General features: G+C 34.4%; 1 protein-coding gene across 2 annotated transcripts in view; it reads right to left on the bottom strand.

Moving 5' to 3' along the window:
- LOC107667825 (dedicator of cytokinesis protein 1) overlaps positions 1-27,760 on the bottom strand; it is a 288,581-nt gene that overhangs the window by 5,475 nt on the left and 255,346 nt on the right. For both annotated transcript variants that reach the window (XM_016459540.1, XM_016459550.1), the window contains exons 40-49: positions 27,361-27,465; positions 23,817-23,958; positions 23,618-23,699; positions 20,849-20,933; positions 20,336-20,422; positions 18,328-18,504; positions 17,605-17,688; positions 8,502-8,639; positions 5,087-5,232; positions 1,313-1,511 (exon numbers count right to left, since the gene is read on the bottom strand). In XM_016459540.1, the coding sequence (XP_016315026.1) occupies positions 1,313-1,511; positions 5,087-5,232; positions 8,502-8,639; positions 17,605-17,688; positions 18,328-18,504; positions 20,336-20,422; positions 20,849-20,933; positions 23,618-23,699; positions 23,817-23,958; positions 27,361-27,465 (1,245 nt within the window). The remainder of the gene's footprint in view (positions 1-1,312; positions 1,512-5,086; positions 5,233-8,501; positions 8,640-17,604; positions 17,689-18,327; positions 18,505-20,335; positions 20,423-20,848; positions 20,934-23,617; positions 23,700-23,816; positions 23,959-27,360; positions 27,466-27,760) is intronic.

The following is a 27,760-nucleotide window of genomic DNA, read 5'->3' as shown; positions in this document are numbered from 1 at the left end:
CACACACGCTAGTGCAGACGAACAACGCCTCTGATATTCACACACACATACACACACACACACTCTCTCTCTCTCTTATATAAACATTTTTATTCTTTGTCCTTCATGAGATAAGGACATTAACAATAAAAAAAAGAAAGATCATTAAAGATATAAAAAATGAAGCAGGCGGGCTTGTTATCAACATGACAGATTAATCGAGCAGTAAATCCGATTTTTCAGCTCTTGTTTTATCGGCTGACGGTCATATATATAGGTCAGCGGCCTATAGACAAACTATGCAGAAGGTCCAGGGCAGAGTAATTATGTGCGCTAGTTTTTCTTTATTCAGAAATGCGAGGCTATGCGCTTCCCTCACGATGCCACATTAGTCAGTGAAGTCAGAGACGCTCTGAATGGGTCAATTTATTCTTATTACGTTCTGTTTGTTCTAGAGCTGCTCGAGCACATTTGGTATTCATATTCAAAGAGCTTGAAGAGACTCGCAAGTGCAGATTCAGACGCGTGCCTCATTTCACACAGAAACAAACAGATGAAAAGGACTGCTCTAGGAAGCATTCATTGGAAAGCAAACAAATGAAAGTCTTTCGGTTAACACTGCATCCAAATGATGTGATTATTACAAACCTGTCAAGAACATGGACCACATTTCAAGCAATCAGTGTCATTTTAGTATTATATTACTATATTTACTATTACTATTATAGTATTTATTCATATTTTGAATAAGCTTTTGTTTTTAAAGTTTAGTAAATATTCTTGTCATTTTTAATATGTTCTACTTTTTTAAATATCTCTTGAAGTTTTATTTTAGTTTTAATAACTTTAGCACCTCAACTTGCTTTATTTCAGTTAATGGGCAATGCAATATTTCAAATTTTTTTTTTTTTACTTTTTTAATTACAAAAATATATTTTTTATTGTTTTTGTTGTAGTTAAAAGCACTGCATGGAAAAAAATGATATTTGTTGACACTTTCTTAAAGAAAAAGAAGCCTTTTCATGAAAAAATGAAGGACTTATGTTTTTTCCCCAGAAAAAAATTACTGCATTACTGTAATGAAAATAATGGGAATATCATAAATCAAAAGCAAAACACGCAATAGCATCTTAGTTTTGGAGAAAACATTTAAAATACAATTAATTTAACATTTCTTTTCATGCAGCTGCAAAAGCAAACATTTTGTCATTGGTTTCTATTTATTTCTGGTTGTGATTTGGTGCTTGATGCAGTAAGTTTACTTTCAGTGACTTGACTTGAAGTGCAGAGTAAGTCTTTATTTGCGTATGGATTTGTGTGGACAGATACTCACAGTCTCTGACAGAATGACCGCCTCGCTGGGCTGCAGCGGGATATCAGCCGTCTTCAGCTCCTTATCAAACAGCTCCTGGTGTTTGCTGTTCCTTTTCTCTTTCCTTTTCTCCTTCCTGTCTTTCTCAGGTTCGTCTCGATCCAGTTTATCCTGAGACTTACAGTGCAGCTTCTTTGGTAAGAGAGGCTCCAAGGCAAATCTATTAGATGAGAGAGAAGAGGAATCAAATGAGGAGGACGGAGATAATCGAGCGGCGGCTGTGTTTTATTGGATAAGACTTCTGGGCTGTTTAATATCACAGAGAAGCCTCTTATGAAGTCTTGAGCAAATATTAGCACTCATTTGACATTTTGCTCCAACCGTAAACTCAAAAGCACGTTTCTGGTGTTCAGTCTCAAGTGTCATGGCAACCAACCGTATTAGCTCACTGAAAATGACACATATTTTTATAACATGTTATCTCAGAGATCAGGGCTCAGACCTGGGACTTTTTTTCTTTTTCTGCCATCTTGGTCAGCTGAGCTGCTCATAATCATACTTGAGCTACATTTTTACAGGCCTCACAAAAAAAAAAAAAAATTAAGGTGAAAATAAAAATAAATATGATTAAAATAATAATCTTTGAATTTTTAAGAAAGAAATTAAAGTTAAGAAAAAACTTTACATATTAAATATATAAAAGTTTTTCATTTGCAATAGGATTACAAAATAACAAAATAAAAAAATAGATATATAAAGCTTAAATGCTTTGCATTTTTAATATAATGTCTGAAATATATTTTATATATTTTTAATTTAACATTTATATTTTCTGTTTTCATTAAACATTTTCTGAAGAAAAAGGTTTTTAATTTGAAAATAATCATATTAAAATAAGGACAAAAACATACATTATTAAAATGCAAAACAGGGTCAGAAATATATTTTAATATGTTTTTCGTAAAACATTTAGATATTTTTCCCCATTAAACGTGTTTAAAAGTTCTTAATTTGTAATAATAGCTGGAATATAATATATAACAATATCCAACTGTAATATAACCCTATGAGATCTATAAACTAAGCTGTTAAAAAATAACAGAGTTTATGATTTAACCCAGTCTAACTGATGCATCAAAATACATAAATCAATTTCATATTTTTGAGAAAACATTATGCCAGCAAGTTAATGATACCCACATAACTTTTAAATCAACAAAATCTGCAATAACGGTCTTTAATAAATCATAGGAAACCAAATGTTCAAGAGTGCAAAGCACAAAAGCACATGATTGATGAACGTAAGATGCAGCGGCACTGACTCGAAACGCTCTCACGCCAGCTCTATCCTTATCTGCCGTTTCATAAAGTAAATGAAAACCACAGTAAGCGTATTTGTTAGCACAAGCGTACGTGAACCCAGACAGAAAAACTGTGTCATCACCAGTGTTGGGGAAAGTTACTTTTAAAAGTAATGCATTACAATATTGCGTTACTCCATAAAAAAGTAACTAATTACGTTACTCAGTTACTTTTTATGGAAAGTAATGTGTTACGTTACTTTTGCGTTACTTTTTAAATCTGGACAGGGCTTGCTTGTTTGTTTTTAAAATAAAAAAATTATATTTTTGGCAAATATAAAAGCCTTTTCACACCAAAAGTGAAATGAATAAGCCTCAGGCTGAAGAGAAAGTAAATTTACGTCTGTACAGTAGAATGCAGAAGAAGACATTTCAACACACTTCAGCAATAAAAAAAGACACACAAATGTTTGTCTAGAGTCATTTTTGCTTATTAGTACGGTTGAACTGGATCATCGAAGGTCAGAAGCAAAGACATTGGTTAATAGAATGGGATTAAATACATAAAGGATATTTGTGTTGTTTAACATTTAATTATTGCAGGTTTACGTCATATTCTGAGTTGCATAATTTGTTATTAATTTTGAGGAATACTGAATCTGTTTTTTTGTATTGGATTTCAGGTCCAAAGCTCAGAACAAACTAGTTTCTTAAAAATGCAGCGATGCTGGAGAGAAATCATACATCATCCATGCAAACGCGCTCCTGTAAAAGCGAGAATCTCTGCATTAAAGTGCGTTTCATATCTGCTGACCTGGCCGATAATGAGACTCGCAGGCGGTTTTGTACAGCGGGAAGCAGCGAAAAAGCCCAGCAGAATCTCTGGCTCTCATAATCAGAATGTGGAGCTCAAGCGAATCAAAGTGCTTTAATGAGATGGATTAACTAATCAAATGAAAGCTCTTGTGAAGCGCTGCCCTTCACAATTAAACAGCAGCGGAGGGCATCGCTCTCTTCAAACATGCACTAATTAATCCTTAAGACTGGCATCTGTGTGTCCGCCGCGCTACACTGCCACCAACCTGACAGGGTAAAGATACCACGGGCATTTTACACATATAAACACATCTGATTCTGTCTTAAAGTGAAATAAGATGATGTTCTCGGAGAAACAGCAGGTGATTCGGTGCATTACGGCTGTAAGCGTGAATGAGAACAGACCGCCTGCTAAGAGAAATGACAAAGGACCGAAATGAAAAAAGTCACTCTAACCGAGGAAGTGTTCTGTGCTAGTCCTCCTATAATGGCTATAAGAAGAAAATAAATCACTGTCAGAAATCCAGCCTGTTCAATATAGAGGTCTGGGGATCAGTGCTCCACTAATGTGGCTTTTTCAATGGCTGATGCTGATATCTGGAGAGAGATTTATCATTATTTAAATAATTAAACATTTTACATCTTGTTTGTTAAACGGTTTTGACCCAGATTAGACACTCCTAAAGGGTGTTTTACGTATGTCTACTATAGGTTTGTAGTGTTATTTTAGTATCATTTATATTCTATCATAGTTTTTGTTTATATTTTGAATTTAATTTTTTTTTATGTTTTCGGTTTTTAATTTTAGTTAAAGTTTTAGTAAATATTCTATCATAGTTTTTGTTCATATTTGGAATTTCTTCATGTTCCTGGCTTTTATTTTAATTTTATTTAAAGTTTTTGCTATTTTGTTGTTTTTGTAAATATATCTATATAGTTCTTATTAGGTTTTATGTTTAGTTTAAATTTTTTTTGTACTTTAACTTTTTAACTATTTAAATTTTTTATTATTTAACTTTCAGTGAATATTTATTTTATTTCAAGTAATGAAACAATTATATAAAAATATATAAAAATATATATTTACTTATTTATTAAATAAAAATGTCATAAATAATAATACTGCTACTGTCTAAAAGTTTAGGGACCAGTAAGATTATTAATGTTTTTAAAAGACGTCTCTTATGCTCACAAAGGCTGTATCTATTTGATAAATAATAAAGTAAAAACAGTAATACTGTGAAATAATATTACAAATTAAAATAACTGTTTTCTATTTGAATACATTTTAGAATGAAATTTATTTCTGTGATCAAAGCTGAATTTTCAGCATCATTACTCCAGTCTTGGGCCTTCAGAAATCATTCTAATATGCTGATTTGCTGCTCAAGAAACATTTCTGATTATCAGTGTTGAAAACAGTTGTGCTGCTTCACATTTTTGTAGAAAGTGACTTTTTTCAGGAATGTTTGATGAATAGAAAGACAAAAAACAGCATTTATTTGCAATAGAAATCTTTTGTAATATTATAAATGTCTTTACTCTCAGTTTTGATCAATTTAATGCATTCGAAAATGTATGTATAAACAGTAGAACGAAAGAATGAAAGAAAGCAATAAAGGTGAAATATCTGCAGCTATATTGCTCTAGCAGTAGTCTGGATGGTGTGTGTGTTTACCCGTCTGATCCCGGTCTGGAGGGAGAGTTGTCTGATGATATGGAGGTCACAGACGCGACAGACAGCGGCCTCTGAGACGACAGCATGGTGAAGGAGCGAACCATTGAACACGGCCGACTGCCCCGCCGCTCGTCCGACACGGGAGGCTGAAACAACATCATGAGTCAGTTCTTTAAAAAACTCAAAATCAGTTCTTTAAAAACCTTTCTTGCACCAAAATAGTCATGATTAATTTTTATGACCATTTTTCCCCTCTCCCTGACACTAAATGACATCCATTGTGATTGGCTAACCAAGCTACGAGAATACTTTTTGTGCACAAAGAAAACAAAAATAACGGCTTTATTCAACAATTTGTCTCCTCCGCATCACCCTGGCAGCGCATGTACGCGGATACGTTGTTTACGTTCAGATCAAAGCGTAACAACGTATCTGCGTATATACGTTGCCAGGGTGATGCAGAGGAGACGAATTGTTGAATGAAGTCATTATTTGTTTTTTTTGCACACAAAAATTATTCTTGTAGCTTCGTAAAATTACGGTTGAAACACTGATGTCACATAGATTATTTTAACGATGTCCTTGCTACGTTTCTGAGCCTTGATCGTGTAAGGATCCTTGCTGTCTATGGGAGGGTCAGAGAGCTCTCGGAATTCATCAAAGATATCTTCATTTATGTTCTGAAGATGAACGAAGGTCTTACGGGTTTGGAACGACATGAGGGTGAGTAATTAATGACAGACTTTTCATTTTTGGGTGAACTATCCCTTTAAGAGTTCAGACCACACACCGCCTCGACAGACAGCAACATAAACAGGCCAAGTGCGAGTATGATTTTGCTGATTCTCATTGCTTTAATACAGTCTTTGCCTCTTTCTTTGTGAATCTCGTATATATGTGATTATGAACCGCTCATACCTTCCTTATCTTCCTCCTGTCCTGCGCTGCCCTTGAAACAGATATATGTAGCACAGATCACATTCTCAGTCTTTCACACACTGTATAGAAAGCTTCGCTGCTAATTCTAGCACCTTGGCAGAGCGCGGCGATCAATAACTGCCAGCTACAGCAACTATCTCTCTCTCTCTCTCTCATGCGTTCACTCTTTCTCTCCCTGTCTGCCGTACTCTTTTGTCCCCATCTCTCATTCCCTCCTAAGGACTCCCAGCATTCTTCTGTCAGGGATCTCAGCATGTCTGTTCAGACCGGAGAAGAGGCGCGATTCTTTAGTGTGTTTGGGAATGTCTTTGTCACACATTCACTCAGCTGTGGAAACTTTTGCTTTACTTTTCTACGTACATTTATGCAAGTGAATGTTTTCCACACCAAATACAATAAAAATTAAGGAAAAAAAAGTGAAAAAAGCGTGTGTGTGTGTGTGTGTGTATATATAACATAACATGAAATGCCGCGAAAAAATATGATCTGCATTTTTATGCCTAGTATATCAAACCTGATTTCCAAAAAACAAAGACATATCATCATTAAAAAACAAATTTAATATATCAATTATTATTCAACAGTAGCATTAATACAATTACAAATCTAATTTAGTTCTGCTACACACATGATTTTCTATACCAGCAGGATGTGAATATGGATAATATTTTGTAAAAGGAAGAAGGTGAGATGTCTGTGTGTATATATAACATAACATGAAATGCCGCGAAAAAATATGATCTGCATTTTTATGCCTAGTATATCAAACCTGATTTCCAAAAAACAAAGACATATTATCATTAAAAAACAAATTTAATATATCAATTATTATTCAACAGTAGCATTAATACAATTACAAATCTAATTTATTTCTGCTACACACATGATTTTCTATACCAGCAGGATGTGAATATGGATAATATTTTGTAAAAGGAAGAAGGTGAGATGTCTTAAACTGTATATGGGTCATTATACAACTGCAAAAGCATTTTAATCTAAAGGTTTTAGAAAATGAGACTCGTCAATCATATATTAAAACTATGCTGTATTAAGTAACTTATCTTCTTTTTCATTTCATACAAGGTATAATATAATAATAATAGGGTGTTTTTGAAAGTAAATTAAATGTAGCATTGACTGGCATCTTTTGTCAGTGATGTTAGACCTAATTAAAAGGTAATGAGTCTCAATAACAGCATTGATGAATTACATGATTAAGTTGGTGGCAGGTGTTACAAAGAATTATCAGGCTTATATGGAAGACAATCTTGATGATAAACCTATCATAATTTGATTAACAACATAATAGCACTGATTAAAAAAATAATTTAAATTAAACAAATATATAAAATATATGTGTGCAGACAGGTATTTTCTTAGGAAAATAACCATTTGAAAGATTTCTATGGAAGCCTGTTTCCACCATGTAATAAAAAAGACTTTCTAGCAATATGGACTTGATCAAAGTCTGAACTTGTAGATACAATTTTTTTCTCACAATTCTGAGTTTATAGATCACAATTCGGACTTTTTTCCCTCTGAATTCCACGTTTATTTCTCGCAATGTTTTGTTTCCCCCACACAAAAAAAGGTAATTGTGACTTTTTATTTAGCAATTCTGGGTTTTTCGTACATTTCCGAGTATATATCTCACAATTTGGACTTTCTGATTTAGAAATTGCAAGAATTGTGAGGTATAAACTCAGAATTGCAAGAAAATTGTAAAAATAAAGAAAGAAAGAAAAAAAAAAGATTTTTATTCCAACCATAGATTTCCTACAGTATGTATTTTCCAAAATGGTGTCATTTTTTCATGTGAATTAATGATTATAGAATTAATTTTGAACACAAAGTTGTTAAATTCTGTTTTACAACAAAATTGCTTAAAAAAGTACTTATTTTTACATGCATATTTTAATGTGTTGGGGACGAACAGAAAGTATTCAGCCTGATAATACTATTACTGTTAGCTACTGTTAGGATTTTGATAGTTACCTTGGAAAATTAGCCAGATTTACAGCTCTATTAAAGCAGTAACAGCATTTAAAACTGCAATTGTACAATGCCTCATAATCATCTATCAGCTGCCATGACTTCATTCAGTACAACATTTCTATAGTGCATTTCACAATACATATTCTAAAGCAGCTTATCTTTATAAAGCAGCATATTAAAATAATAATAATAATAATGCCCAGTGAGCAAATCAAAATAGCGTCCCAAGATAGTGAGGAAGAAACCAAGACAGGAAACCAAGACCCAGACAAATGCAGACAAACATGCAACACATAAATCAGACACAGAACGTGTCTGTTTGTATTGTGAGGTAAGAGTCCATCCTGAGGTCATGTGATGCATGCAAGCGAGCTGTGATGAAGAACATCCATGAATGCGTGAAGGCTGATGGTTACGGCGGAGTGAATGATGAAGGCGTGATGCAGCATGATTTGGAAAGTGACTGTCTGTTGGGACTCACTAGTGTTCTGACGCCATACTGCTTCTCCACCTTCTCTTTCAGCTGTTTGAAACACACCTCCAAACGCTCGTGAAACGGACGAAGAGCCTCCGTCACCTTCTCGCCGTGGATGCGAACTCCTTCAGCCAGGTTCGGGATCTGAATGAGATGCACACACAAACAAATGCAAAGCAATTAAACCACAATCTTAAATAAAACTTAAAGTGCCCCTATTATGGATTTTTGAAAATGATCTTTCATGCAGTATGTAATAGATCTAAGTGAATGAAAACATCCTGCCAAGTTTTAAATCTGAAAGTGCACCGTGTATAAAGTTATTGTCTCTCAAAAGAAAGAGTCGACTCTGAATCATTGAAACGAGTCGTTTTTAAAACGAATCCCAAGCCGTTTCATGTTGAAGTCAACATGAAACATTAGCATATTGCCCGCCCACTTGTTGGACTTTTCCCCTTGGTCTGAATGAAAATGTAAATTCATTCTTTGCCACTAGGTGCCGCTTTTGGAGCGGTTAAAATAGCTGTTTCCCCAGTAAAGCTGTACAAAAAACAGCACTGCGCTCACAAACGCTGCTTTATCAGGCATTACAGGCAAGATGAAATGAAAATGAGACCAATCGGACCAATCACCGCAGATTAGCGTCACGCAAAGGAAGGGTTTGGAAAAATGAATCGTTAAACGAAACGTTTGGGAGTCCTTGAGCAAGGAAGGTAAAAATAAATGCATATTATAAGACAATGAGGTGTTTTTTGACCTTGCATGCATGTCAACCTGTTGTTGGGGACTCCCAAAACCAAAATATGAACCTTTCATTGCCCATAATAGGGGCACTTTAAGAAAAAAAACGACTAAGCATTCACACCGACAGGAATCGTTATAAATGACACACTCAATAAATGGCATCAAACAAATGTTTATCTAAACCCAATACCATAAATGCTATTTAAAATAAATAACTTTAAAATTCAAATCAAATTTTCACATTTTCAAATGTATTTTTCTCGATTTTCTATTGCTGTATTAACAAATATACACATTTTTGTTACAAAACAATATAGAAAAATAAACGCTTGCAGTCAATTATGCATTTATTCAATGAGTACATTTATAAATTTTGTCATAGATTGAGTCTATACGGTAAAATAAAATAACATCACGGAAACCTTAATAACAATCATAAACTAACATTAACATTAAATTAACCTAGATAAATAAATAGTGTAAATAGCTGTTGTTCTTTATTAGTTTATGATAATCCAATGTTAACTAATTAAACAAAATACAAACAAAATCACTGAGCATTTACCCCAAAAATCAACCTACATGAATATGTGAGGGAAAAAATAAAGCATTTTAGTCTCTTTAACATGCAAATACAATAATTTTTTAACCCAATATCAAAAATATACTTTTATTTAATATACTTATTACTTTATGTAATAACTTTGACTTTATTTTAAAATGTTTTTTCTCTCTAACCTCTATTGCTGTTTTGACAAATAGACAATTTTTGGGTTACAAAGCAATATATAAAAGCACATTTTTATAGTATATTATGTCTTTATACTCGATACATAAATGCATTTTTTAATTTTGTCATATAGTTTAAGTCTATGCAGTAAAACAAAATATACAAATAAATATAAAAAGATTAAAATTCATATAAATAAAAATAAATGGAAAAATGACATGCAAAATGACATCATAAAGAACAACTGTATATTAATAAATTACATTACCATTGCATTAACCAAGATAAATAAATATTGTAAATGAAATGAAATCACTAAGCATTCACCCCAAATGTCAACCTCACTAATAAACTAGACTTGTACTGTCTGGCCCACGCTGTTAGAGTGAGACGTAACCTGCAGCTCTTCTGGACTGATTTACTGAAGCCTCTCGGTTGCCCGTGAATCAGGTGCAGTGATTCACCTCGACCTGAAATATCACTGTGAGGTTCAATTTTCTCTCTTCTACATAAAACCTCTGGCCTGACAGACACATAAAACAGGCAAACAGCCACCAAAGCACCAGCGCTGGCTTTATTTGCAAGCTACAGTGAAAGACGGATCATATTACACAGGATTTAAAACAAACCTTTGTGCACATGCATTCATCGCACAAAGCACTGCGTTCTCTCTCAAATATGACTCCTGCTTAAGTCTCCTGCTAATCTGAATGTACAGAACAAAGCATAATACATCAGAAGGATACAGTAGTGCTGAACACACACACACACACACACACACACACACACACAGAATCTGAACTGCTCAGCTAATTGCAAAGAGAGGTGCTGCTGTCTCCAGACATTATGAGAGTAAATCAGAGTGCTATAAAGATGAGGTATTTCTGAACCAAATAAACTCCAACAAGCTTCACGTTCAACTGATGCAATGCAGCGCAATGCGATGCGATGAGAGGAGCACTTTCTCATGTTCACGTCAAAATGGTCATCAGCCATGAAAGTAAAGACTTTAAGCTTCTCTTCAGAATTTTTAAACAACCTCTCAAAAGAAAAGAAAACAAAGATCATACTTTTGTTTTATCTCTGAAAGAACAGAAGCACTTTGTAACAATTTTCTACCTCAGTGTTTTTGTCTTGTTTTCCAGTACAAATATGTCCATGACACATAGACTTGAGATGAGCAAAATGACATAAGTCTAGATTTCTGTAAAATTGATCAAGTGAATATCAAATCAATGTGCCAATGAAGAAAAAAAAAAAACTTCATTTAAATGGAAAACTTTTTTTTTCTGACCCAAACGGCATATTTGTTTGCATCTCAAGTAAATATATCTATTTCAATATTTGTTTAAATGTGTTTAAATATCTTAATGTTTAATTATTTGTTTAAATATCTGAAATATTGTAATTTTTAAATATAAAATGTATATTTATATAAATTTAAGTATCTGTAAAGTTAAAATTTTAAAGTACTTACAATAATTTGAAATGCATTAATATTTGTTTAAATATTTTTAATTTTTAAATGTTTGTTTTAAAATTTAAAATGTGTTAATATTTTTAATGTTTAATAATGTTTGTGCTTGCTCTACACATGTGAAGAGTTTAATTAACATGATCACGTTTACAAACAAATGTACATAAGGATAATTTATGCTAAATAATTCTATAGCTCCCTGATTAAACACACAATATACTGTAGCACGATTTTTCCAACTCGAGCACTGAATTCTACATAATACAGAAGCGATGCGGAGTGTGTTCAGATCCTCCTGCAGTTCAACAGTCGTGAGAGGATTCCTGCTTTAATAAGGGTTGTTAGCACCGTGGGGAATTTCTGAAGGAGACAGAGATACAGACCGATAGAACAGCGCTGCTCGTGTCTCCAGGGAAACCCAGACCTTTAAAACATGATCAGAGTGAGGGAATTCTGGGTAGGCAGGAGAGCGGCAAAACCGCTATAAAAGCAGGCTGCCAAATCACACAAACACAACTACACATACACCTCATCAGCGAACTCTGGCTGAAAATATAACTGATGAGCACATATGGACACGGAATGAAGTATTCAGTGCTCAAACGCAGAGAACATCAATGCTTTCCTTCAGTTATAAATGGTAGAACATGTGGTACAAACACCCAAGGTCATGAGTATGATGAAGTTTCTAGTAATCCTGCTGAGCTTATCCAGGTGAGCTTGATTAGGATTGGAGCTCAACTCAACAACACACTGGTCCTCCGGAAGTGGGTTTGGACAGAAAACACAAACGTACATAAATGGTATTCTAAACCTGAGAGTCTTCTCTGCTAATGCATTGCTAAGTGTATACTCCATCCAAAAATGAACTTTTTCTCATCATTTACTCACCCTTGTGTGACTTCAAAATGGTATGACTTTCTTTATTCTTTATACTCTAAGTATAAATAAGATATTTTGAGAAATGTCTATGTATTATTGTGTACACACTATGGAAGTCAATGGGCTCCAATGTTGTTTGCAGTATTATTGAGAAACTATTATAGTTTTTATTGTTTGAATAATAATAATATCATATACTATTATGTTTTAATTTATTTTATATATTTTTTATTTTATTTTTGAATCAGTTATCTTTATATTTTGTGTTTTTATTTAAATTTTAGTTACATGTTTAGTAATTTAGTTGTTTCTGTCATTTTTCATTTATTTTAATTTCTGATTTCAGTTTTAGTTATTTTAGTGCATCAAGTTAAACTAAATTAAAATGAAAAATGTAGCTGAAATAAAAAATATACATTTTGTATTTTAGTTCAAGTAACAAAAACATATTTTAGTTCAAGTAAAACATTTTTTTTTTAAGTTTTAGTTAACTATAAGAACCCTGGTTGTTTGGTTCCCAACATGCTTTAGAATATTTTCTATGTTCTGCTGAATAAAAAAATAAATAAAACATTTTTCATATAAACAAATATAGGAAAATTAAAGGCTGTAGTCTATTATGTCTTTATTCTCTTTAAAATAAAATAAAATAAATAAATAAACTAATCATTAATCACGAAGAAATTGTCCGCAACTCTCATTATGGTCATTGTGTACCATTCTACAAAGGCAAAAATATATTTACAAATATGCAAAAGTTAAAAATTTAAACTGGAGCACTTGTGCACTTATTAGTGAAGTGACATCTGAGATCGTCTGAGTTCAAGTACAAGTCTAAATTCTTGTGATCTGCCCTAAAACTAATCAAGTATCACATAGAGTCTCTGAAAGTGAGTGTGCCGTGACGTTTCTGCATCATTTATGACAATGCAAGCTGGCAGAGAGACATGCAAGATTTGATTTTTCACATGCATCAGACAGTCCATCAACACAGCGCTGGATGAATTGCTTCTCGTTAACACAGAATAAACTCACCAGATCCTCATGCCACGTTACCAGCTGAAGCTCCTGCTCTTGCCTGAGTGAAGTGCTTTTCTCAGTGCGAAAGATGCAGGTTAACATGAATGAAGCGGAGCAAAAAAAAAGCAGATGACTTCTGTGAATAACAGCTGAGAGAGCAGCACATTCACACAGATCAGCCGAGTCCCGTATAAAAGAGACCCAAGCCGCGCTCTGACAACAAACAGAGAAAGCAAACCTAATCAAAAGCTGAAATGTGCAGGGGGATTGTCCTGCCTTTCCACCGCTGTTTACGCCGTTCTGACAGAGCATCGATAGCAGCCTCTTCTACCTTCAGGACGGGGCGTATTGATCGCCATATCTCACCGAAAAAGTGGCTTTGGGTTCCTTTTGTCAAGTCAAGTTAAGTCACCTTTATTTATATAGCGCTTTTAACAATACAGATTGTGTCAAAGCAACTGAACAGCATTAATTAGGAAAATAGTGTCAATAATGCAAAATGACAATAGTAAACACAAATTTTTCAGTTAAAGACAGTTCATCATTGAATTCAGTGATGTCAACATCCAGCTCAGTTTAAATAGTATCTTTGCAATCAAGTCAACGGTATCGCTGGAAATTAAGTGTCCCCAACTAAGCAAGCCAGAGGCGACAGTGCTATCAGACGCAAACTCTGCTCAGTTAATGTGTTCATCTGTGATTGCATAAACATTACATCATTAATGTTCATCATATGCTCGTAGAAATCAGCTGAACACTGTCAAATCTATAACAATTGAACTTAAAAGTGTAAATAATGTGGTGAGACGGCAGCAACGCATGTCTGAGAAAACGGTCTATATAATAAAGATTGAGCTTTTCTGAACTGCGTTTCATGCCGTCTCCACAATTGATTTGTGCGACTCAGCTTGTCGTCGTCTTTGCCGAGGAACACGTCTTTAAAACACATCTGAGGTAAGACAAAGCATGAGACGTATTTCATTCTGTGACAGGATGACAGCTGCTGTAACTCATCTCATGCAAATGTCCTGACCTGACATGAATACGTGAGGAAAAATAAAAAGCTCCAGTCAAAAACAAGATGATTGATACATTCAACAAATGGCATCAAACAGCCTTCATCATGTCAGAAATACATTCGGGTTGTTTTACAAAACGGTCTCGCTTTAGTGTGTAAATAATGACTTTATAATGACAAGCATTTTTCTAAACTTTTTGTTTTTAAACTTCTGTTGCTGCGTGTATTATTTTAGTATCACTGAAATAGTACTGTAGTTTACTAAAGTTTATTAATTGATATATTCATATTTTCAATCAGTTTTAATTTTTATATTTTCTATTCTCATTATAATTTGAGTTACAATCTTAGGAATTCTGCTGTGCATGTTTACTATCTTTTGTAGTTTTTTTGTCTGTACATTTTTTACATTTATTTTTTATTTCAGTTTTAATTATTTTAGTACATCAAGTTAAACTAAATTAAAATGAGAAATGTTGCAACTAGCTGAAATAAATTTCAGTTAATGCTTATTTTATTTCAAGTAACAATTTTTTTTTTTATTTGGTTTGTAATTTTGGTTGGTTTGTAATATTTGGTTGGTAATTTTGGCAATCACTGTATTTATTGTCTTTGAATATATTTATAAATAAGTATATACACACTGTAAGTAATAAAATAAAATACAAAATAAAGGAAAAATTGCGTCCCAAGGTTAAGCATCAATAATGCATTATGAACAAACGTGAATTAACAGTGAATAATTGTGTATTTATAAATTATCATTAACATTGAATTCACCTAGATAAATAAATACTGTAAACAGCTGTTGTTTATTTGTAGTTTTTGATCGCTAATGCATTAATTGTTAACAAACTGCACCAAATATATTACCTAATGTTTATTGATTTAGCTTGACATGGCAAACACAATATGCTTGGTCATTTACAATATTTAAAATCTTTCAGGTTGATCTTTTTGAATGTGAAAGGCACTTAATGATCCATTTGTAATTTGTAGATGACAACTAATCAAAAGCATCAAAATTTGTTGCCATCTCTTTTAAGATGGGACAACCATGAATCTCCATACATTCCTGACATATGGGAATCTACAGATCATGTTTATCCAGCAAACACACACACACACACACACATCAGCAGATGTACAGCAGCTTTTCTGTAGTGGAGAGAGTTTGCCGGGCTTGTTTTACATCCCTTGTACAAACTATATAGAGTTCCATCAAAACCTCACATCTGTTCTGCTCACGGAAAAGCTCATCAGCGGCCGTCTTTCTTTTCATCTACCTGAAAACACATCGACACACCAGTCTCTCTCTGTCGTTACATTTCTGTCCACGTCCCTGAAGAGAACGAGTCCTTCAATAACCATTACGCAACAGAAGCGTTTATGTGCTGAGAGTAACTATATACGACGTGCGGCCGGATCAGACAAACAGGCAGAACGCTCGGACAGCTGCTCAGACTGATGACTATTCATCTCACACACACGACAGAGAACAAGTCAAAGTCAAACAGGAGACGCATAAAACTGCTTTTGTAAAATCTGTTCCAACATGTTTTAACCAATGAATTTCCATGACTGCCTTATGATTACTAGAAAAGTTAATAGCCATTATAGACTTTTCCAGCCCTCTGGAACACGTGCAAAAGGCCAAAACATCTCTATTAATATGATACAATTCATATGATTTGTTTGGATAATTGTTGTTTTTAGGATTTCTTTCACACCTTGTTAGGGGCCATCCACACGCGATCAGGAATGTTTTATTTTTTTTAAAGAAAAGCGCAGCACTGAACGAGAGGGTCTTGAGGTGCGCTGCAATACTATTATCAAATAAAGCAGTTGCTACTGTAAACAAAAGCATGCAACACTTGCTCCGCCCCTGGGGTCTTCTGATTGGTCCACTGTTTTGGAACTGACAACGATGAGCGCCGTTGCGTTTAAAAGTTGACATTTTAACTTGTCACGACGTCTTAAAAACGTGCCGCTCGTGGAAGATGCTGCAAAAGACGCGAGTGCAACGGTCATTCATGTTCGTCTAGTGCATTTACACAAAAAAACTACGGAAAAGTAGCGCGTTCTGTGTCCCTTTACATTTGTAGTGTTCGGGTCAAAAATGACCCACCAACAAAAACATTGCTTTATTATATTTCAAAATATTGGATAATTTTTTTTTAACAACTTGACTTCTTTCAATTAGCACAGCTTTTGTATTTCTTTTGAAAACAGCTGATTGTAGGCCTCACTGATTTCAGTTAATTGCCAAAATTATCCACAAATAATGCTATTTTCACTCAAAAAGTGAGGTGCATAAGATCAATGAGGCCTTTCAGAAACAAATACAAAACCTTTACTAACCGAAAGAATACAGTATATTGAGAGATTTACAAGCAATTTTTGACCTGGAATGCCTAGCTAAATAAAGGATTTACAGCAAAAAACATCAAAAAAAGAGCCATCAGCGAGCAACGTGTTATTGTGCTGTATGACACAGCAGATGTTCTTTTCGGAGATAAAAACTTATTTGTCATTGGCATGGGATACATTTCCCACTAAACAGCAATAAATGAAGCTTCATCAGTGCTAAGATCATCTTTAGTAGATCTCTATCTCACAGGCAAGACAGCAGGAGGATTTGATGTGTTGCTCTGCCCTGTAACCATCATCAGTGTTTTGACTGAGTACAGAGCGATAAAAGCCTTTCGATTTGATGATAAAGTCAGTTTGCAGCACCAAACACGTGCTGCTTCAACCAACATGTGGATGTAAGTCAGTGAATCCCCGGGAGACCTTTCTTTAAATAAAACCTCACGCTGGATATTTATACTGCGCGACAGATGCTTTAAGGTCTTCTGAAGAACTGTGATCTCACATTGTGCATGCTGCTTATGAAAACTTATGAGAGAAGTTATGCACAGAGTTTTATTTCTGAATCAATTCTTTGAGAAAGGACAGCTTAAATCGGTTTACAAAAATACATTATATTTACGAAAGATGCTTAACTTTAAATCAAACATGACTTTAAAACATTGAAACGCAATGCTCTCATATTTATGGGAAGTGACAAGGAAGCTGTTGGAAAACTTAATCGTCAAATAATAATAATAATAATAAAAAAAAGATATATATATATAGCTTAATTTAATATCACCTGCAAAATCATGGCAAACACCTCATGAATATTCAATATATAACCCAGTACTGCTGTTAAGACATGCACTGATTATATCATTACCTGCCAGGCAATCAGATCCTTTAGTTTTTCAATCTTCTCCTGGTCATTTGCATGTTCCTGGATGTATTTCTCAGTGAAAAACGCCTATAGATGACAAAACAACAACTGTAAGTTATAAACACCTGTCTGTAAGATTTAAAAGAAAAGAAATAATAATACTTTTATTCAGCAAGGATGCATTAAATTGATCAAAAGTGACAGTAAAAACATTTATAATGTTAAAAAAGGTGTCTATTTTGTTCTGTGTTATTCTTTTGAACTTTGTTTAAATGATGTTGAGGTCTTCATCGGTTATAATGGATGAAAAGTCATTTAAAGAATCCTGAAAGAAATGTTTCCACTAAAATATGAAGCAGCACAACTATTTCCAACATTGATGATGATAATACATGTTTCTTGAGCAGCAAATCAGCATATTAGAATGATTTATGAAGAATCATGTGACACTGAAGACTGGAGCAATGATGCTGAAAATTCAGCTTTGCATCACAGCAATAAATTACATTTTAAAATATAATTTCACATAGAAAACAGCTATTTTGAGTTGCGAAAATATTTCACAATTTTGCTGTATTTTTTATCGCATAAATGCAGCCTTGATGAGATGACTTTCATTACATAAAATGGTTAAAATAGTTGATACATTCAACTTCTCTTGGTTCACTGTGTTTAATCTTTGTGCCATGACACAATTTGGCAATAATTACCAGAATAATCTCATACCTTCTCATAATTAGTAAAGCCGCCCATGACAGCTGGGTCCACGATGCCGTTGAGGAACATAGAAAGGGGGTTGATGGGAAGGCTGGAGTCGTTTAAGTGGTGCTGGACCATGTTGCTGATTTTCTCATTGGTTAGTTGCATTGTCTCCATAGCGTTTTCCAGCGGACTGATTTCCTCCTGCAGAAAGAAGCAAAAACATATTTATAGGTCAAAAGATAATTTATGAATAAAATAAACAAGCAGGAAATATTTACGCGGCAAAGGATGACTCTTACTTTAACCAGCTGTCTAACACGTTACTGTTACGCAACAACCAAAGTTGCAATCCAACAAACAAACTCCATTAACGAGCAGCGAAGCAACAAGAGCAGGTTTTCAACTGTTTACAGATTAACTAATGAAGGGGTTAACATGTTCTCTCCGAATATCTGGGTCCCGTAATGCATCTGTGACAGGATCTGAAATCAATGTGAGAGACAGACGCTCTGATGTGTCTATCTCGGGAAACTCGTGCCAGGGAGGCTAATGAGAACGACAGGCCAGGTCCGCTATAATGGAGTGTAGTGAGAGTGAGACAGGTCTAAATGTATTGCTTTGTTTTAAATGTTAAGCATTAAAATATACAACTACATATTACTAGGGATGCACACGAACACCACTGATGCTAGTAAACAATGCTCGGCCATGGTTACGTGTGATGTGACTTTTAGCTGAATCAGAAATTCAGTAACAACTCTACATTTTTAATTGTATAATTACGTATTTCATGTGAGCACCACAGTAAGCTGTGTTCACTCTAGAGGGAGCGCAAACAAGACAGCATGCCAATCAACTGCAACAGATCACTCTATCTTGAGACAAGCTCTTTAAAAATATCTGTACAAAGTACAAAATGCATTAAAAATGCAACTTTGAGTGCTGAACTCCTGTAGCGTCAAAAATAGTGCACGCTTAATATTCATGCAGTCCAAAAAAATGGCTTTTGAAGTATTTTTCATTGAAATGATCAGCAAGTCTTACCAAGAACCGCAATACAATCAGATAACACCAAAGCTTGTCATTTTCTTTTTAAAGGGGTCATATGATGCGATTTCAAATTTTCCTTTCTCTTTGGAGTGTTACAAGCTGATTGTGCATAGATAAGATCCCTGAAGTTGCAAAGACTAAAGTCTCAAAACCAAAGAGATATTCTTTATCAAAGTTAAGACTCTGCCACGCCCCCCTAAAACGGCTTGTTCTAATGTACAGTATGTACAGTATTTTAAAAATAATGTGTTTTTTGAACATTAAAGCATGTCAACATATTCTGTTACACCAAATACACAAAATAATGATTTTAAAAAAGCATCATATGACCCCTTTAAGAAAAAAAACATAAGATGTTCTTAAGAACATATTTGAGAACTTTTGAAGAATTGCACTTAGGAACTTTCTTGTGAGCTTCTTAAAACTTATTTCTTAAGAAAAATGTAGTGAATATGCTGAGAATTCGAATATGGTGTTGTATTGTATGTACTATCATTGTAATGTACTGCCATATCATTTTCATTAAACATTCAACAATACAATACAATCTAATAAAAACAAACATTTTATAAAATCCAACTTGCATGAAGAAAGACAAGCTATTTTGTACAAACAATTCTGTGAAAAATTATTGAAATGTACTTGTAAGTTTTTTGGGGTCCATCTTACAAATTCATACTTAAATGTGGTTGTCTCATACATTAAAAATTGGGCAGACCAAGAACATATATATATATATATTTTATTAATGGACAAGTTGGTGCTACAATGCTGAGATTTTGGAGCTTTTTCACCTTTCAATAAATGCCCATGGGTCATTAGAATATGGTGAAAGTAAGACAGGTTAAATATATTGCAGATGAGGGTGAGACGGGTCAAATCAACTGTATCCGAGTTCATTCGAGGTTGCTGATTTTCCTTCAAAGCATCAAGAATCTGTGATATAATGAACCACTGCGGATGCTAAAGCTGTCGTACTCACCGCTGAGACGGACACCACTTCAAACCAGCGCAGGATGCCCGGCAGCTTATAGGCGGTGACGTAAGTCGTCCTTTCAATCCACATGTTCTTTTGGAAGAATGGGAAAAATTGAGCAAAACATTAAGTGAACAGTTAGCAGAATGAAAGCTTTTAGCAAAGGGCCGCATTTCAGGTAAAGAGTGGCCGCAGTTTATTCCTGCGTGCTTTTTTTCTTCAATTTAAGCCTCCATTTACTGGATTTGAATGGATGTTTACCAATAGCAGATGTAAGTGGAGGCCGTGGAGGTGGGACAGACTTTATATTTTAGTATAACGGTGCAGTGTTCTCAGGTTTGACATCTCGCTGTAATAACTCGACGTGAAGCCATCTTAAAAGGTTTTTAGACAAACGGCCATTAGAAAAACATTTCTGAGTTCTTCTAAATGAGGAACTGCAGAGCACTTTACACAAGCGCTGAGTGAAATAACAAAAGGAGAAATGCTTTAGTCATTGAAAAGCAAAAGGAAACTCACAGCGAACTCATTGTCCGGATCTTTCTCTCCTTTCCGGACCGGCCGTGAATACTGGAATTTCTGGACTTCATTCACGGTGTAAAAGCTGAAAAATAAAATGCGAATGATTCATTCTCAGAGCGTTTAGTGGTTTTGAGAGGGTTGCATTGGGTCAAGAGGAAGGAGATGCATGAGCATGCTTCTAAAAGCAGCCTGGATGATGACTAAAAACACTGAAACACAGCGGAAAAGAAACAACAATCCCACTTCATCAAGGACGTTCTTTGAAAAGAGGTGTACTCTTGAATGAATCTTTAACCTGAGTTTACTACCATGACTTGTCAGCATCTTGATCATTCACAGTTTACTGATATTTTGGGCTAATTTGATTTTAAAAAATGCAGATTTTACTCGTGACAATGCAAAGTCTTCGTATTTTGTTTGTGCCTGTAAGTCTATTCATTGTAAAGCATCAGAGAGCTTTGCAGATTTTGGGGCATTTAAAAACTGACTGACGCCCGACTACACAGCTTTTTAGTGTCGCCTGTGAAAGAGCGTATCATTGATTGGACAAACTTACTGAACAAATACGCCTGTCACTGAAGGAGAGTCTGAACAAGACGCTGGGTGAGAGATGAACGAGTGTGAATGACTGATGGCTATGCACAGTTAACATGACACCAGTTGTGAGTAGCCTGTTGGAAATGCAGTGCTTTTGTGCACATTGAACAAAACGGATAAGTAATTTTCCCAGCAGTGGAAGTGAAACCTCATAATTAATTTATTTTTGCCAATTGCTGTAGTCTAAAAAAAGAAGCTCAGCATTTGACAAAATGAAGGAAAATAGATATCCTTTATTGTCATATCTGGAGAAAATGCTTACATGCTTTTGAGTCTGAGTAGATCTGCGGACATTTGAAATATAATAAAAGATAATAAGACTAATTTCAGTGGTGCTTCTGTTGAGAAAATGATTCAGTGGAGCAGCTTACACACTATTTCAGATTTCTGAAAGCACAACTGCATGACAACAATAATTAAACTCACGGACTGTTACAAAAACGCTACAAAAAGAGTCACTGTATGAATCAATGAATGGATATTTAAAGGGATAGTTGACTCAAGAATGAAAACCCAAGCATTTTACTCACTCTCATGTTGTTCTTTCTTCTGTGGAACATAAAAGAAGATATTTTAAGTGTTTTCAACCATACAATGTGAGCCAAAACTGGTTGTTTTCCAACTTCCGTAATATCTTCTGTGTTCCACAGAAGCAAGCTTTTGGGTGAACTATCCCTTTAACAGCCCTTCTGGACTTTATGGTGTCATTCATGTTAGATAAACCCGCTCTTATATGTGACCTTGAACCACAAAACCAGTCATGATTTTTTTTTAATTGAGATTTATGCATCATCTGAAAGCTGAATAAATAAGCTTTCCATTGATGTATGGTTTGTTAAGATAGGACAATATTTGAAAATCTGGAATCTGAGGGTGCAAAAAAAATCTAAATATTGAGAAAATCACCTTTAAAGTTATCCTAATGAAGTTCTTAACAATATTACTAATCAGAAATTAAGTTTTGATATATTCACGGTAGGAAATGTACAAAATATCTTCATGGAACATGATCTTTACTTAATATCCTAATGATTTTTGGCATGAAAGAAAAATCGATAATTTTCACCCATACAATGTATTGTGGGCTATTGCTACAAATATACCTGTGCAACATATGACTGGTTTTGTGGTCCAGGGTCACATATGGAACGTATGTTTTACATATCAGTCAGTTGGTCTCTTTCTTGTCAGTTCTTGGTCAGAACAAGCATCAAACCCATTCAGACTAGAGCGAAGATGAGTACAGGCGTCATATTTCTCTATGCCATTACGCCTGAATGAGAAAATAACTGTTTTGCTATTAAAAGCAAAAGAAAGAGAGGGAATAAGGTGAACATTTACAGCATTTGATCTTCCCAGTTCACAAATCCACTAAAATCCAATTCTGAATAGTCCAGTTGCAGTCAGGTTTGTGCAACTCACCTAAATTAGCATGATGGCGCTAACATGCCTAGAGTTGTGCCTCTGGACTGGGCTCTGAACAGATTCAAACAGGATTGAAAAAGACACAGATAACCAATTACAATATTTACAAATGTATTAGCTGCAGGGGAGAGAGATCCAGCCCGGGTCACGAGAGGAGAGACGCAAAAATAAACCTCAACTGTGACATGGGAGATCAAGCCAACGTTCAATCACTGAAGTTATCCACCCCCTTAAGCTCCTCTATACGTTCACGCTCCAGCAAGCTCACAAAAATCACATCCTGTCATGTGACCTTTGACTCTCACGCTTATTTACTCAGAATTGTGGCTAAATAGTGAGTTTTAATTGCTTTTCATGCTCACTGGCGGCTCTGATTGGCTGCGGTAAGCCACCTCTGATGCTTTATCAAGATCGGTGATAATGGTGCTGTTTACCCCGTGGCACTGAATTTAGCCTGAAACAGAATTATGCTTCCGCTGCAGGAGTGTGTGCGAGTGATTTATTAAAGCACAGAGGAGTGTAGTAAGGTCAAACACTGTTTGCTCACTGCACATTTCCATTTGAATCAGCTGGGTGAGTTGCTCTGAAACACAAACCCCAGAGATCTGCCTGTCGGTTTACTGACCCATCACACTCACACACTCACACACACACACACACACACACACACAGACACACAGACATACAGACAGACAGACAGATAGACAGATAGATAGATAGATAGATAGATAGATAGATTCTCACCTGACGATCTGCTCTGATACGGGTTTGTTCTGAAACTTTGGTGGCAGTTCTAGGATGGGCTTCACTGTGAAACACTGAATGTCTATTTGGACCAAACTAAGAAACAATAAAAGGGACAATTTGGAGAATTGAAGACAAACAAAAGTGATTTTTGTTGTTGTTGTTATTGGCATGTGCTGTGAGTGACACTGGAGGATACACTGTCCAGAGGAGCTCCTGATGTCCTCGCTGGGAGGGGTCGTGGTCTTCATCTTCTCAGCGTTGGGGAACTGAGTGAGCAGTCTGGCCTCAAAGTCCTCCCGCCGCTCATACTCCTTCCCCCGACAGATGAACATCTTATTCTGAAAAACACCCGCAACAGACATTCTCATCTCCAGACCAAACTTTCCTTTTCTGATTTATTTTGACAACTTTTCTGTGCTCACCGCCCTAATCTATGAATAATATTTGCATGGTATGAATTTCAAAGCATCACATTTTCTAAAAAAAAGCACAATTTAATTAACACATCAGATTGAATAAACACACGGAAATATAACAAAAAGTAATAATCAAATACACAAAGGCCAGAGATGAGTACTAACACATCCAGATATGATTTAAAACAGCAGCATCTACATGGAAAAACAAGACAAAAAGAAAAACATTTAAATAAGTTTTCTGGAGCATCTATCAGTGAAGCATATCTAACAAGAGCTTAACAATAAAGAAAAATTTGCATATTATTATAATGTATTAAATAGCCAACAGAACTATTATCAGAACTGGTGGTTCTCAGGGTCACAGACATTGTATTTTTTGCAATGCCAAATAATAAAATGCAACTAACCATGTAATCATGCATAGATCAGATAAACAGACTTTTGAATTTCTAAAAGAGTGGACAAAATGCTTCCCATAACTTTTGATATCAATGTCAAAGGCTGTGCGTCCAATCAAACTCTTCAGTGTTTTATTCTGTATCTTAATAAGAAATCGTAACAAATAAACTAAATTAAACAGAAACAAATTTGTGATATTGATGAAAGCCTGTTTTTAAAAAAACGTACTTGTGACTAATTCACATGTTTTTTCTTGCAATTATGAGAAAATATATTAGGATTGCAATATATAAATCTCGTAATTCTGGGTTTATATCTTGCAATTCAAACTTTTTTTTTTTTAATTTGCAAGATATAAATGCAAAACTGCGATTCCGAGAAGAAAAGTCCAAATTGTGAGATATAAACTCGTAATTGCAAAAAAAAAGTAAAAATTGTGAGATTAAAAAAATTGCAGTTAAGTTTTTTATTTTTATATTGTGGTGGAAACAAACAAACAAAACATAACTGCAAGATGTAAACTCAGAAGTTAGAGTTGCAAGACAGAAACTTGAAATTTTTTTCTTAGAATTGCAAGTTTATATCTATGTAATGCAAATATTAATACAGTAGTAATTATAAATGTTTTTATTAAAACAGTAAAATCATGCATAAAACGGAAATATGTAATTACAATAATAAATACTTAATTGCAGCTGAGAACCACAAATCTAGATCATTCAGTCATCATCATCTATGAATCCAAGGATTTTATGAAAACAGTAAAATGACAGAAAACAGAAGCTCATCACTCAGAGAAGCTCATTCTGTATTTCTTAGTTTGAAAGTTAAATCTCAAAATATCCACGGCGGCTGTAATTCCGAGGCGTTTGGCAGTCTGGAAACACTCAATTATTGCACATTCCCATAAAGACACCGTCAATCATCTGCGCCCACCTACAACACTGTCAATATGTTTCCATTCACAGCGTCTGTGTGAACAACTACACACAGACCGCTATGCACACAAACACCCACGCTGAGAAATATGACAGCAACGGAACGGGATACTAAATTGCCAATATGCATGGAATTGAAGTGTTTATTGTTGAACAATGCATGATCACATTTAATATTTCGCAATAGGACAAAGCAGCGTGACAGTATTCGATAAGAAAACGGAGATACACACACACACACACACACACACACACACACACACAGACACTCCCTTGCATGCACGAACATATTTCAGCTGCTCAATTAGTGAAATGTGAACCGGAGGTGAAATATGCCCAGGGCCGTTTTCAAATCTGCTTTGAGCGATAAGGTGACAAATTGCACTGTGCTCTCGATGGGTGTTTTCACAGCCCCAGTGATTCCACGCACGGCGGAACAAACCAGCAGCGTTCGCACGACTCCGCACGCATACAAAAGTGCCACTTTAAGGCGGCTGGAAGAGTATTAGAAGAATTACAAATATATCTGAGGAGATTCCGAGCCACAACCACAGACTTAAACACATGCATGATCTGTGGAAGGTGAATGATTCTGTTTCATCATGAATGACAGAGATTCTGGCAGAGGATATATAGAAATATACAGAGAATACAAACCATACACTTGAGTCAACAGAACATTCATATTTTTCTGCTTTTTTACTGTCTGACCTTCATACTTGATCAACTTTCCATCTTTACTGCATGTAGCTTTGATAGCATTTTATTTGCTGTATAATACCACTGTTTTGGTTTCACATATGAGACCATTTAGATGAGAGTCTGTCAAGAGCACATTTAAAAAATCATCTCAACTATAGAAACATGGGATTTGAGCTGCAAAGTGGAACTGAAATAGATTTGGTAATAAAATAATCTAGAAATGCAAAAACATTAATTTTATTTAATTGACTAATATAACTGAATCAAATAAAAATAAATTAATGCATTTAATAAATATTTAGTAAATATTGAGATGGTTTTTGGTTATTTTAAAAACTCTTAACCTTAAAAACATCAGCAAAATGGAACTGAAATATATTGGTAATAAAATCATCTAAAATAAATAATAATAATAATTGAAACAAATATTTTTATTAATTTAATAAATAATATTTAATAAATATTTAAATGATTTTTGGTCATTTCATAAACATTAAAAACATTGGGATTAGCGTGACAAAATAGAATTGAAAAAGATTTGGTAATAAACTAAGCTAAAAATAACAACAATAATTGAATAATAAAAAAATACAAATAAATTAATTAATTCAACAAATAATATTTAATAAAAATTGAGATTTTTATTTTATTTTATTTTTTTATAAATATTGAGGTATTTTATATATTTTTTTAACAACCTTAAAAACAATGGATTTGAGCAGCAAAGTGGAATTGAAAGATTTGGGAAGAAGCTAATGGTGATGATGATGATGATGATAACAACAATAGAATATAAATAACTTAATGAACTTAAGTAAATATTTAATAAATATTGAGATGTTTTTGTTTATTTTATAATTTTTTTATATTTCATTATCATAGTTATTATCATAGTTTAAAAATAGTTTAAAAATCAAATTTTATATTGTAAGATTAAAGTTCTATGTCTTTGAAAAAGAGAAGAAAAAGAATCAATACAAAAAAGGTGAAAAGTATAATGGTGAAGGCATGGTAAAAATTGACCTTCATATATCAAAAGGAAAAATAAATCTGTCAGGTTGAATCCAAATCAATCCCTGGAACATGAAATTGTCTGTATCTGAATGAAGGTTCCTGCAGTAGTGAGTTTGGAGAAGCCACACAAAGACACCAGTAATTGATTTCCAGGCCTTTGGAAATATATCAGACGAATTCACAATGCAATGCATTTACAAAAAGACACAGAGATCTCCATGGTGACGGTGAAATATGAAAGATTCAGGATTATAAGAGAAATTCTCACCCGCAGGAACGAGGGGAAGCCCAGTCCATAATAACCTACAGCAAAGTAGTCCGGCTTTGGTCTGATCACTTTCACGATGTTCTCATAAAACTGAGCCTGCTTCCTCTGAGAGACAAAGAGACACAGCTCAATTACAAACACTCTTTAATGACCATAAATACATTTTCCTGTTCAACAGTTGGTGATATGGTATTATGGATGGTTGCCAGGGCATTGCTAGGTTGCATAATTAATATACTTAGCTTAATTAATTTGACAATTTACTAATATTACTATATAAAAATAATAATAAATAGGTTAAATAATAAAATAAAATAAAATAAAAATACTAATATAAAAATATGTTTTATTTAATATTAAATAATACACACACACACACACACACACACACACACACACA

This window comes from Sinocyclocheilus anshuiensis, unplaced genomic scaffold (assembly GCF_001515605.1).
Source record: "Sinocyclocheilus anshuiensis isolate Anshui unplaced genomic scaffold, SAMN03320099.WGS_v1.1 scaffold493, whole genome shotgun sequence".
Lineage (NCBI taxonomy): Eukaryota > Metazoa > Chordata > Actinopteri > Cypriniformes > Cyprinidae > Sinocyclocheilus > Sinocyclocheilus anshuiensis.
Note: the sequence above shows the minus strand (reverse complement) of the source record. Positions and strands in the feature narration are given on the sequence as shown.